This window comes from Somniosus microcephalus, chromosome 29 (genome assembly GCF_052327205.1).
Source record: "Somniosus microcephalus isolate GS21.2 chromosome 29, FLI_Smic_1.0, whole genome shotgun sequence".
NCBI classification, from domain to species: domain Eukaryota; kingdom Metazoa; phylum Chordata; class Chondrichthyes; order Squaliformes; family Somniosidae; genus Somniosus; species Somniosus microcephalus.
The window spans coordinates 36,672,007-36,684,164 of NC_141015.1; the positions used below are offsets into that span (position 1 = coordinate 36,672,007).

Genomic DNA, 12,158 nt, shown 5'->3' on the forward strand with positions numbered 1-12,158 from the left:
TGCAGCGGTTCAAGAAGGCGGCTCACCACCACCTTCTTGAGGGGCAGTTGGGGATGGGCAAAGTTGACGGAGCAGGGAGAACTTCCTGCTCTTCTTTGAAGGTTGTGGGATGTGGTGGTTATGTTGATTAGTTTCCTTGTCTTTGTTCGTGACAGGACGAGTATAAATCCGACAAGCAGTTGTCAGAAGAAGATTTGAAGAATGCCATCAGCATTCACCACTCGCTGGCAGTGCGAGCGTCTGACTACAGCAAGAAGCCCAATGTCTTCTACCTAAAGACAGCTGATTGGAGAATGTTCCTTCTCCAAGCTCCGTGAGTGACCAGTTTTGTAGTGTATAGTAGATCAACAACAGCAACTTGCATTTATATAGCGCCTTTAACATAGTAAATCGTCCCACAGTACTTCAGAGGAGCGTTATCAAACGTAATTTAACACCGAGCCACATAAGGAGAAATTAGGACAGATGAGGTAGGTTTTAAGGAGTGTCTTAAAGGAGGAAAGAGAGGTAGAGAGGCGGAGAGGGTTTAGGGAGGGAATTCCAGAGCTTAGGGCCTTGGCAGCTGAAGGCACGGCCGCCAATGGTGGAGTGATTAAAATCAGGGATGCTCAAGAGGCCAGAATTAGAGGAGCGCAGATCACTGACGCGAACACGATATGACGGCCAGGAGCGTCACTGAAGCGAGTAGGGAGCAAATAAATGGCTCCCTGTCCCGTCGAAAGGTAAATCTTGCTCTCTGGTTTTGCTTTCATTTGAAGTTGAACAAATAATTGATTATTTCCAAACTTGGCCTTACAAAATAACAGAAGTAAATGAAAAGTCCTAAACTATAATAAGCTGCGACAGAGGGTTAGACACCTGAGCTCTGAGAGATTAAAAGGAGCTGGGACTATTGACAATGCAGGAAAGAAAGCTCAGGAAGACCTAATCAAAGATTCTAAGGGCTGTATAAAAACTGAATGAATAGTTTGGTAAAATTCACAAACCCCTGGAACCAGAGGCATGGACTGCAGCTCGGAAGAATGATGGTGAACAGGCAACTTAAATTTCAATACTTCATACAGAAGGTGGTGAATATTTGGGACAGGGCTGATGGTGTACGCATACGCAAGAGGGACCTGGTCAGTTGTTGGGCAACAGATTGAGGCAAAGTCTGGGAACTTTGGAATTGGCCAGATCGATCTTGGTGATCTTTTCCTCTCCGTTCCTTCCGATCTTTCTATAATAGTTTGTTGGGTTCTGGACCAGGAGGCCTGGCCCAGAGAGTGGGATTAGACAAGGTATCTGGAGTCAGAAGGAAAGTGGGATTAGTCTGGGAATGGGGAGTGAGCCGGAGAGTGGGATTAGACTGGGAGTGGGGAGTGAGCCGGAGACTGGGATTAGACTGGGTGTGGGGAGTGAGCAGGAGACTGGGATTGGACTGGGTATGGGGAGTGAGCTGGACACTGGGATTAGACTGGGAATGGGGAGTGAGCAGGAGACTGGGATTAGACAGGGTGTGGGGAGTGAGCAGGAGACTGGGATTAGACTGGGTGTGGGGAGTGAGCGGGAGACTGGGATTAGACTGGGAATGGGGAGTGAGCAGGAGACTGGGATTAGACTGGGAGTGGGGAGTGAGCAGGAGACTGGGATTAGACTGGGTATGGGGAGTGAGCCGGAGAGTGGGATTAGACTGGGAATGGGAGTGAGCAGGAGAGTGGGATTAGACTGGGAATGGGGAGTGAGCAGGAGACTGGGATTAGACTGGGTGTGGGGAGTGAGCAGGAGACTGAGATTAGACTGGGTGTGGGGAGTGAGCAGGAGACTGGGATTAGACTGGGAATGGGGAGTGAGCAGGAGAGTGGGATTAGACTGGGAATGGGGAGTGAGCAGGAGACTGGGATTAGACTGGGTGTGGGGGAGTGAGCAGGAGAGTGGGATTAGACTGGGAATGGGGAGTGAGCAGGAGACTGGGATTAGACTGGGTGGAGGGAGTGAGCAGGAGACTGGGATTAGACTGGGAATGGGGAGTGAGCAGGAGAGTGGGATTAGACTGGGAATGGGGAGTGAGCAGGAGACTGGGATTAGACTGGGTGTGGGGGAGTGAGCAGGAGAGTGGGATTAGACTGGGACTGGGGAGTGAGCAGGAGACTGGGATTAGACTGGGTGTGGGGAGTGAGCAGGAGACTGGGATTAGACTGGGAATGGGGAGTGAGCAGGAGAGTGGGATTAGACTGGGACTGGGGAGTGAGCAGGAGACTGGGATTAGACTGGGTGTGGGGAGTGAGCAGGAGAGTGGGATTAGACTGGGAATGGGGAGTGAGCAGGAGACTGGGATTAGACTGGGTGTGGGGAGTGAGCAGGAGAGTGGGATTAGACTGGGAATGGGGAGTGAGCAGGAGACTGGGATTAGACTGGGAATGGGGAGTGAGCAGGAGACTGGGATTAGACTGGGTGTGGGGAGTGAGCAGGAGAGTGGGATTAGACTGGGAATGGGGAGTGAGCAGGAGACTGGGATTAGACTGGGTGTGGGGAGTGAGCAGGAGAGTGGAATTAGACTGGGAATGGGGAGTGAGCAGGAGACTGGGATTAGACTGGGAATGGGGAGTGAGCAGGAGACTGGGATTAGACTGGGAATGGGGAGTGAGCAGGAGACTGGGATTAGACTGGGTGTGGGGAGTGAGCAGGAGACTGGGATTAGACTGGGAATGGGGAGGGAGCAGGAGACTGGGATTAGACTGGGAATGGGGAGTCAGCAGGAGACTGGGATTAGACTGGGAATGGGGAGTGAGCCGGAGACTAGGACTAGACTGGGAATGGGGAGTGAGCAGGAGACTGGGATTAGACTGGGTGTGGGGAGTGAGCAGGAGAGTGGGATTAGACTGGGTGTGGGGAGTGAACAGGAGAGTGGGATTAGACGGGGAATGGGGAGTGAGCCGGAGACTGGGATTAGACCGGGAATGGGGAGTGAGCAGGAGAGTGGGATTAGACTGGGATGGGAGTGAGCAGGAGACTGGGATTAGACTGGGAATGGGGAGTGAGCAGGAGACTGGGATTAGACTGGGTGTGCGGGAGTGAGCAGGAGACTGGGATTAGACTGGGAATGGGGAGTGAGCAGGAGACTGGGATTAGACTGGGAATGGGCAGTGAGCAGGAGACTGGGATTAGACTGGGTGTGGGGAGCGAGCAGGAGAGTGGGATTAGACTGGGAATGGGGAGTGAGCAGGAGACTGGGATTAGACTGGGTGTGGGGAGTGAACAGGAGAGTGGGATTAGACGGGGAATGGGGAGTGAGCAGGAGACTGGGATTAGACTGGGAATGGGGAGTGAGCAGGAGACTGGGATTAGACGGGAAATGGGGAGTGAGCAGGAGACTGGGATTAGACTGGGAATGGGGAGTGAGCAGGAGACTGGGATTAGACTGGGTGTGGGGAGTGAACAGGAGACTGGGATTAGACAGGGTGTGGGGAGTGAGCAGGACACTGGGATTAGACTGGGAATGGGGAGTGAACAGGAGACTGCGATTAGACAGGGTGTAGGGAGTGAGCAGGAGACTGGGATTAGACTGGGAATGGGGAGTGAGCAGGAGACTGGGATTAGACTGGGTGTGGGGAGTGAGCAGGAGAGTGGGATTAGACTGGGAATGGGGAGTGAGCAGGAGAGTGGGATTAGACTGGGAATGGGGGAGTGAGCAGGAGACTGGGATTAGACTGGGTGTGGGGAGTGAGCCGGAGACTGGGATTAGACTGGGAATGGGGAGTGAGCAGGAGACTGGGATTAGACTGGGTGTGGGGGAGTGAGCAGGAGACTGGGATTAGACCGGGAATGGGGAGTGAGCAGGAGACTGGGATTAGACTGGGTGTGGGGAGTGAGCAGGAGACTGGGATTAGACTGGGAATGGGGAGTGAGCAGGAGACTGGGATTAGACTGGGTGTGGGGAGTGAGCAGGAGAGTGGGATTAGACTGGGAATGGGGAGTGAGCAGGAGACTGGGATTAGACTGGGAATGGGGAGTGAGCAGGAGAGTGGGATTAGACTGGGTGTGGGGAGTGAGCAGGAGAGTGGGATTAGACTGGGAATGGGGAGTGAGCAGGAGACTGGGATTAGACTGGGAATGGGGAGTGAGCCGGATACTGGGATTAGACTGGGAATGGGGAGTGAGCAGGAGACTGGGATTAGACTGGGAATGGGGAGTGAGCCAGAGAGTGGGATTAGACTGGGAATGGGGAGTGAGCAGGAGACTGGAATTAGACTGGGAATGGGGAGTGAGCCGGAGACTGGGATTAGACTGGGAATGGGGAGTGAGCAGGAGACTGGGATTAGTCTGGGTGTGGGGAGTGAGCAGGAGACTGGGATTAGACTGGGAATGTGGAGTGAGCAGGAGACTGGGATTCGACTGGGAATGGGGAGTGAGCAGGAGACTGGGATTAGACTGGGTGTGGGGAGTTAGCAGGAGACTGGGATTAGACTGGGAATGGGGAGGGAGCAGGAGAGTGGGATTAGACTGGGAATGGAGAGTGGGATTAGACTGGGAATGGGGAGTGAGCAGGAGACTGGGATTAGACTGGGTGTGGGGAGTGAGCAGGAGACTGGGATTAGACTGGGGATGGGGAGTGAGCAGGAGACTGGGATTAGACTGGGTGTGGGGAGTGAGCAGGAGAGTGGGATTAGACTGGGAATGGGGAGTGAGCAGGAGACTGGGATTAGACTGGGAATGGGGAGTGAGCAGGAGACTGGGATTAGACTGGGAATGGGGAGTGAGCAGGAGACTGGGATTAGACTGGGAATGGGGAGTGACCAGGAGACTGGGAATAGACTGGGAATGGGGAGTGAGCAGGAGACTGGGATTAGACTGGGAATGGGGAGTGAGCAGGAGACTGGGATTAGACTGGGTGTGGGGAGTGAGCAGGAGAGTGGGATTAGACTGGGAATGGGGAGTGAGCAGGAGACTGGGATTAGACTGGGAATGGGGAGCGAGCAGGAGACTGGGACTAGACTGGGAATGGGGAGTGAGCAGGAGAGTGGGATTAGACTGGGAATGGGAGTGAGCAGGAGACTGGGATTAGACTGGGAATGGGGAGTGAGCAGGAGACTGGGATTAGACTGGGAATGGGGAGTGAGCAGGAGACTGGGATTAGACTGGGAATGGGGAGTGAGCAGGAGACTGGGATTAGACTGGGTGTGGGGAGTGAGCAGGAGACTCGGATTAGACTGGGAATGGGGAGTGAGCAGGAGACTGGGATTAGACTGGGTGTGGGGAGTGAGCAGGAGACTGGGATTAGACTGGGAATGGGGAGTGAGCCGGAGACTGGGATTAGACTGGGTGTGGGGAGTGAGCAGGAGACTGGGATTAGACTGGGAATGGGGAGTGAGCAGGAGACTGGGATTAGACTGGGAATATGGAGTGAGCAGGAGACTGGGATTAGACTGGGTGTGGGGAGTGAGCAGGAGACTGGGATTAGACTGGGAATGGGGAGTGAGCAGGAGACTGGGATTAGACTGGGTGTGGGGAGTGAGCAGGAGATTGGGATTAGACTGGGAATGGGGAGTGAGCAGGAGAGTGGGATTAGACTGGGAATGGGGAGTGAGCAGGAGACTGGGATTAGACTGGGAATGGGGAGTGAGCAGGAGACTGGGATTAGACTGGGAATGGGGAGTGAGCAGGAGACTGGGATTAGACTGGGTGTGGGGAGTGAGCAGGAGACTCGGATTAGACTGGGAATGGGGAGTGAGCAGGAGACTGGGATTAGACTGGGTGTGGGGAGTGAGCAGGAGACTGGGGTGAGACTGGGAATGGGGAGTGAGCCGGAGACTGGGATTAGACTGGGTGTGGGGAGTGAGCAGGAGACTGGGATTAGACTGGGAATGGGGAGTGAGCAGGAGACTGGGATTAGACTGGGAATGGAGAGTGAGCAGGAGAGTGGGGTTAGACTGGGAATGGGGAGTGAGCAGGAGAGTGGGATTAGACTGCGTGTGGGGAGCGAGCAGGAGACTGGGATTAGACTGGGAATGGGGAGTGAGCAGGAGACTGGGATTAGACTGGGAATGGGGAGTGAGCAGGAGACTGGGATTTGACTGGGTGTGGGGAGTGAGCCGGAGACTGGGATTAGACTGGGTGTGGGGAGTGAGCAGGAGAGTGGGATTAGACTGGGAATGGGGAGTGAGCAGGAGACTGGGATTAGACTGGGTGTGGGGAGTGAGCAGGAGACTGGGATTAGACTGGGGATGGGGAGTGAGCAGGAGACTGGGATTAGACTGGGTGTGGGGAGTGAGCAGGAGAGTGGGATTAGACTGGGAATGGGGAGTGAGCAGGAGACTGGGATTAGACTGGGAATGGGGAATGAGCAGGAGACTGGGATTAGACTGGGAATGGGGAGTGAGCAGGAGACTGGGATTAGACTGGGAATGGGGAGTGACCAGGAGACTGGGAATAGACTGGGAATGGGGAGTGAGCAGGAGACTGGGATTAGACTGGGAATGGGGAGTGAGCAGGAGACTGGGATTAGACTGGGTGTGGGGAGTGAGCAGGAGAGTGGGTTTAGACTGGGAATGGGAGTGAGCAGGAGACTGGGATTAGACTGGGAATGGGGAGTGAGCAGGAGACTGGGATTAGACTGGGAATGGGGAGTTAGCCGGAGACTGGGATTAGACTGGGAATGGGGAGTGAGCAGGAGACTGGGATTAGTCTGGGTGTGGGGAGTGAGCAGGAGACTGGGATTAGACTGGGAATGGGGAGTGAGCAGGAGACTGGGATTGGACTGGGAATATGGAGTGAGCAGGAGACTGGGATTAGACTGGGTGTGGGGAGTGAGCAGGAGACTGGGATTCGACTGGGAATGGGGAGTGAGCAGGAGACTGGCATTCGGCTGGGAATGGGGAGTGAGCAGGAGACTGGGATTAGACTGGGTGTGGGGAGTGAGCAGGAGAGTGGGATTAGACTGGGAATGGGGAGTGAGCAGGAGAGTGGGATTAGACTGGGAATGGGGAGTGAGCAGGAGACTGGGATTAGACTGGGAATGGGGAGTGAGCAGGAGACTGGGATTAGACTGGGTGTGGGGAGTGAGCAGGAGACTCGGATTAGACTGGGAATGGGGAGTGAGCAGGAGACTGGGATTAGACTGGGTGTGGGGAGTGAGCAGGAGACTGGGATTAGACTGGGAATGGGGAGTGAGCCGGAGACTGGGATTAGACTGGGTGTGGGGAGTGAGCAGGAGACTGGGATTAGACTGGGAATGGGGAGTGAGCAGGAGACTGGGATTAGACTGGGAATGGGGAGTGAGCAGGAGAGTGGGATTAGACTGGGAATGGGGAGTGAGCAGGAGAGTGGGATTAGACTGCGTGTGGGGAGTGAGCAGGAGACTGGGATTAGACTGGGAATGGGGAGTGAGCAGGAGACTGGGATTAGACTGGGAATGGGGAGTGAGCAGGAGACTGGGATTTGACTGGGTGTGGGGAGTGAGCCGGAGACTGGGATTAGACTGGGTGTGGGGAGTGAGCAGGAGAGTGGGATTAGACTGGGAATGGGGAGTGAGCAGGAGACTGGGATTAGACTGGGTGTGGGGAGTGAGCAGGAGACTGGGATTAGACTGGGGATGGGGAGTGAGCAGGAGACTGGGATTAGACTGGGTGTGGGGAGTGAGCAGGAGACTGGCATTAGACTGGGAATGGGGAGTGACCAGGAGACTGGGATTAGACTGGGAATGGGGAGTGAGCAGGAGACTGGGATTAGATTGGGAATGGGGAGTGAGCAGGAGACTGGGATTAGACTGGGTGTGGGGAGTGAGCAGGAGAGTGGGATTAGACTGGGAATGGGGAGTGAGCAGGAGACTGGGATTAGACTGGGAATGGGGAGCGAGCAGGAGACTGGGATTAGACTGGTTGTGGGGAGTGAGCAGGACACTGGGATTAGACTGGGAATGGGGAGTGAGCAGGAGACTGGGATTAGACTGGGAATGGGGAGTAAGCCGGAGACTGGGATTAGATTGGGTGTGGGGAGTGAGCAGGAGACTGGGATTAGACTGGGAATGGGGAGTGAGCCGGACACTGGGATTAGACTGGGAATGGGGAGTGAGCAGGAGAGTGGGATTAGACTGGGTGTATGGAGTGAGCCGGAAAGTGGGATTAGACTGGGTGTGGGGAGTGAGCAGGAGACTGGGATTAGACTGAGTGTGGGGAGTGAGCCGGAAAGTGGGATTAGACTGGGTGTGGGGAGTGAGCAGGAGACTGGGATTAGACTGGGAATGGGGAGTGAGCAGGAGACTGGGATTAGACTGGGAATGGGGAGTGAGCAGGAGACTGGGATTAGTCTGGGAATGGGGAGTGAGCAGGAGACTGGGATTAGACTGGGAATGGGGAGTGAGCAGGAGAGCGGGATTAGACTGGGTGTGGGGAGTTTGCAGGAGACTCGGATTAGACTGGGAATGGGGAGTGAGCAGGAGAGTGGGATTTGACTGGGTGTGGGGAGTGAGCAGGAGAGTGGGATTAGACTGGGAATGGGGAGTGAGCAGGAGACTGGGATTAGACTGGGAATGGGGAGTGAGCAGGAGACTGGGATTAGACTGGGAATGTGGAGTGAGCAGGAGACTGGGATTAGACTGGGTGTGGGGAGTGAGCAGGAGACTCGGATTAGACTGGGAATGGGGAGTGAGCAGGAGACTGGGATTACACTGGGTGTGGGGAGTGAGCAGGAGACTGGGATTAGACTGGGAATGGGGAGTGAGCAGGAGACTGGGATTAGACTGGGCGTGGGGAGTGAGCAGGAGACTGGGATTAGACTGGGAATGGGGAGTGAGCCGGAGACTGGGATTAGACTGGGTGTGGGGAGTGAGCAGGAGACTGGGATTAGACTGGGAATGGGGAGTGAGCAGGAGACTCGGATTAGACTGGGAATGGGGAGTGAGCAGGAGAGTGGGATTAGACTGGGAATGGGGAGTGAGCAGGAGAGTGGGATTAGACTGGGTGTGGGGAGTGAGCAGGAGACTGGGATTAGACTGGGAATGGGGAGTGAGCAGGAGACTGGGATTAGACTGGGAATGGGGAGTGAGCAGGAGACTGGGATTTGACTGGGTGTGGGGAGTGAGCCGGAGACTGGGATTAGACTAGGTGTGGGGAGTGAGCAGGAGAGTGGGATTAGACTGGGAATGGGGAGTGAGCAGGAGACTGGGATTAGACTGGGTGTGGGGAGTGAGCAGGAGACTGGGATTAGACTGGGGATGGAGAGTGAGCAGGAGACTGGGATTAGACTGGGTGTGGGGAGTGAGCAGGAGAGTGGGATTAGACTGGGAATGGGGAGTGAGCAGGAGACTGGGATTAGACTGGGAATGGGGAGTGAGCAGGAGACTGGCATTAGACTGGGAATTGGGAGTGAGCAGGAGACTGGGATTAGACTGGGAATGGGGAGTGAGCAGGAGACTGGGATTAGACTGGGAATGGGGAGTGAGCAGGAGACTGGGATTAGACTGGGAATGGGGAGTGAGCAGGAGACTGGGATTAGACTGGGAATGGGGAGTGAGCAGGAGACTGGGATTAGACTGGGTGTGGGGGAGTGAGCAGGAGACTGGGATTAGACTGGGAATGGGGAGTGAGCAGGAGACTGGGATTAGACTGGGAATGGGGAGTGAGCCGGAGACTGGGATTAGACTGGGAATGGGGAGTGAGCAGGAGACTGGGATTAGTCTGGGTGTGGGGAGTGAGCAGGAGACTGGGATTAGACTGGGAATGGGGAGTGAGCAGGAGACTGGGATTAGACTGGGAATAAGGAGTGAGCAGGAGACTGGGATTAGACTGGGTGTGGGGAGTGAGCAGGAGACTGGGATTAGACTGAGAATGGGGAGTGAGCAGGAGACTGGGATTAGGCTGGGAATGGGGAGTGAGCAGGAGACTGGGATTAGACTGGGTGTGGGGAGTGAGCAGGAGAGTGGGATTAGACTGGGAATGGGGAGTGAGCAGGAGAGTGGATTAGACTGGGAATGGGGAGTGAGCAGGAGACTGGGATTAGACTGGGAATGGGGATGTGAGCAGGAGACTGGGATTAGACTGGGAATGGGGAGTGAGCAGGAGACTGGGATTAGACTGGGTGTGGGGAGTGAGCAGGAGACTCAGATTAGACTGGGAATGGGGAGTGAGCAGGAGACTGGGATTAGACTGGGTGTGGGGAGTGAGCAGGAGACTGGGATTAGACTGGGAATGGGGAGTGAGCCGGAGACTGGGATTAGACTGGGTGTGGGGGAGTGAGCAGGAGACTGGGATTAGACTGGGAATGGGGAGTGAGCAGTAGACTGGGATTAGACTGGGAATATGGAGTGAGCAGGAGACTGGGATTAGACTGGGTGTGGGGAGTGAGCAGGAGACTGGGATTAGACTGGGAATGGGGAGTGAGCAGGAGACTGGGATTAGGCTGGGAATGGGGAGTGAGCAGGAGACTGGGATTAGACTGGGTGTGGGGAGTGAGCAGGAGAGTGGGATTAGACTGGGAATGGGGAGTGAGCAGGAGAGTGGGATTAGACTGGGAATGGGGAGTGAGCAGGAGACTGGGATTAGACTGGGAATGGGGAGTAAGCAGGAGACTGGGATTAGACTGGGAATGGGGAGTGAGCAGTAGACTGGGATTAGACTGGGTGTGGGGAGTGAGCAGGAGACTCGGATTAGACTGGAAATGGGGAGTGAGCAGGAGACTGGGATTAGACTGGGTGTGGGGAGTGAGCAGGAGACTGGGGTTAGACTGGGAATGGGGAGTGAGCCGGAGACTGGGATTAGACTGGGTGTGGGGAGTGAGCAGGAGACTGGGATTAGACTGGGAATGGGGAGTGAGCAGGAGACTGGGATTAGACTGGGAATGGAGAGTGAGCAGGAGAGTGGGGTTAGACTGGGAATGGGGAGTGAGCAGGAGAGTGGGATTAGACTGCGTGTGGGGAGTGAGCAGGAGACTGGGATTAGACTGGGAATGGGGAGTGAGCAGGAGACTGGGATTAGACTGGGAATGGGGAGTGAGCAGGAGACTGGGATTTGACTGGGTGTGGGGAGTGAGCCGGAGACTGGGATTAGACTGGGTGTGGGGAGTGAGCAGGAGAGTGGGATTAGACTGGGAATGGGGAGTGAGCAGGAGACTGGGATTAGACTGGGTGTGGGGAGTGAGCAGGAGACTGGGATTAGACTGGGGATGGGGAGTGAGCAGGAGACTGGGATTAGACTGGGAATGGGGAGTGAGCAGGAGACTGGGATTAGACTGGGAATGGGGAGTGACCAGGAGACTGGGAATAGACTGGAAATGGGGAGTGAGCAGGAGACTGGGATTAGACTGGGAATGGGGAGTGAGCAGGAGACTGGGATTAGACTGGGGATGGGGAGTGAGCAGGAGACTGGGATTAGACTGGGAATGGGGAGTGAGCAGGAGACTGGGATTAGACTGGGAATGGGGAGTGACCAGGAGACTGGGAATAGACTGGAAATGGGGAGTGAGCAGGAGACTGGGATTAGACTGGGAATGGGGAGTGAGCAGGAGACTGGGATTAGACTGGGTGTGGGGAGTGAGCAAGAGAGTGGGATTAGACTGGGAATGGGGAGTGAGCCGGAGACTGGGATTAGACTGGGAATGGGGAGTGAGCAGGAGACTGGGATTAGTCTGGGTGTGGGGAGTGAGCAGGAGACTGGGATTAGACTGGGAATGGGGAGTGAGCAGGAGACTGGGATTAGACTGGGTGTGGGGAGTGAGCAGGAGACTGGGATTAGACTGGGAATGGGGAGTGAGCCGGAGACTGGGATTAGACTGGGTGTGGGGAGTGAGCAGGAGACTGGGATTAGACTGGGAATGGGGAGTGAGCAGTAGACTGGGATTAGACTGGGAATATGGAGTGAGCAGGAGACTGGGATTAGACTGGGTGTGGGGAGTGAGCAGGAGACTGGGATTAGACTGGGAATGGGGAGTGAGCAGGAGACTGGGATTAGGCTGGGAATGGGGAGTGAGCAGGAGACTGGGATTAGACTGGGTGTGGGGAGTGAGCAGGAGAGTGGGATTAGACTGGGAATGGGGAGTGAGCAGGAGAGTGGGATTAGACTGGGAATGGGGAGTGAGCAGGAGACTGGGATTAGACTGGGAATGGGGAGTAAGCAGGAGACTGGGATTAGACTGGGAATGGGGAGTGAGCAGGAGACTGGGATTAGACTGGGTGTGGGGAGTGAGCA

The 12,158-nt window shown here is 55.4% G+C and overlaps 1 protein-coding gene across 4 annotated transcripts in view; it reads left to right on the plus strand.

The window, feature by feature from the left end:
• Positions 1 to 12,158, plus strand: part of LOC147098642 (PH and SEC7 domain-containing protein 1-like) — a 303,222-nt gene that overhangs the window by 271,540 nt on the left and 19,524 nt on the right. For all 4 annotated transcript variants that reach the window (XM_085970604.1, XM_085970603.1, XM_085970606.1 and 1 more), the window contains one exon: positions 156 to 313. In XM_085970604.1, the coding sequence (XP_085826730.1) occupies positions 156 to 313 (158 nt within the window). The remainder of the gene's footprint in view (positions 1 to 155; positions 314 to 12,158) is intronic.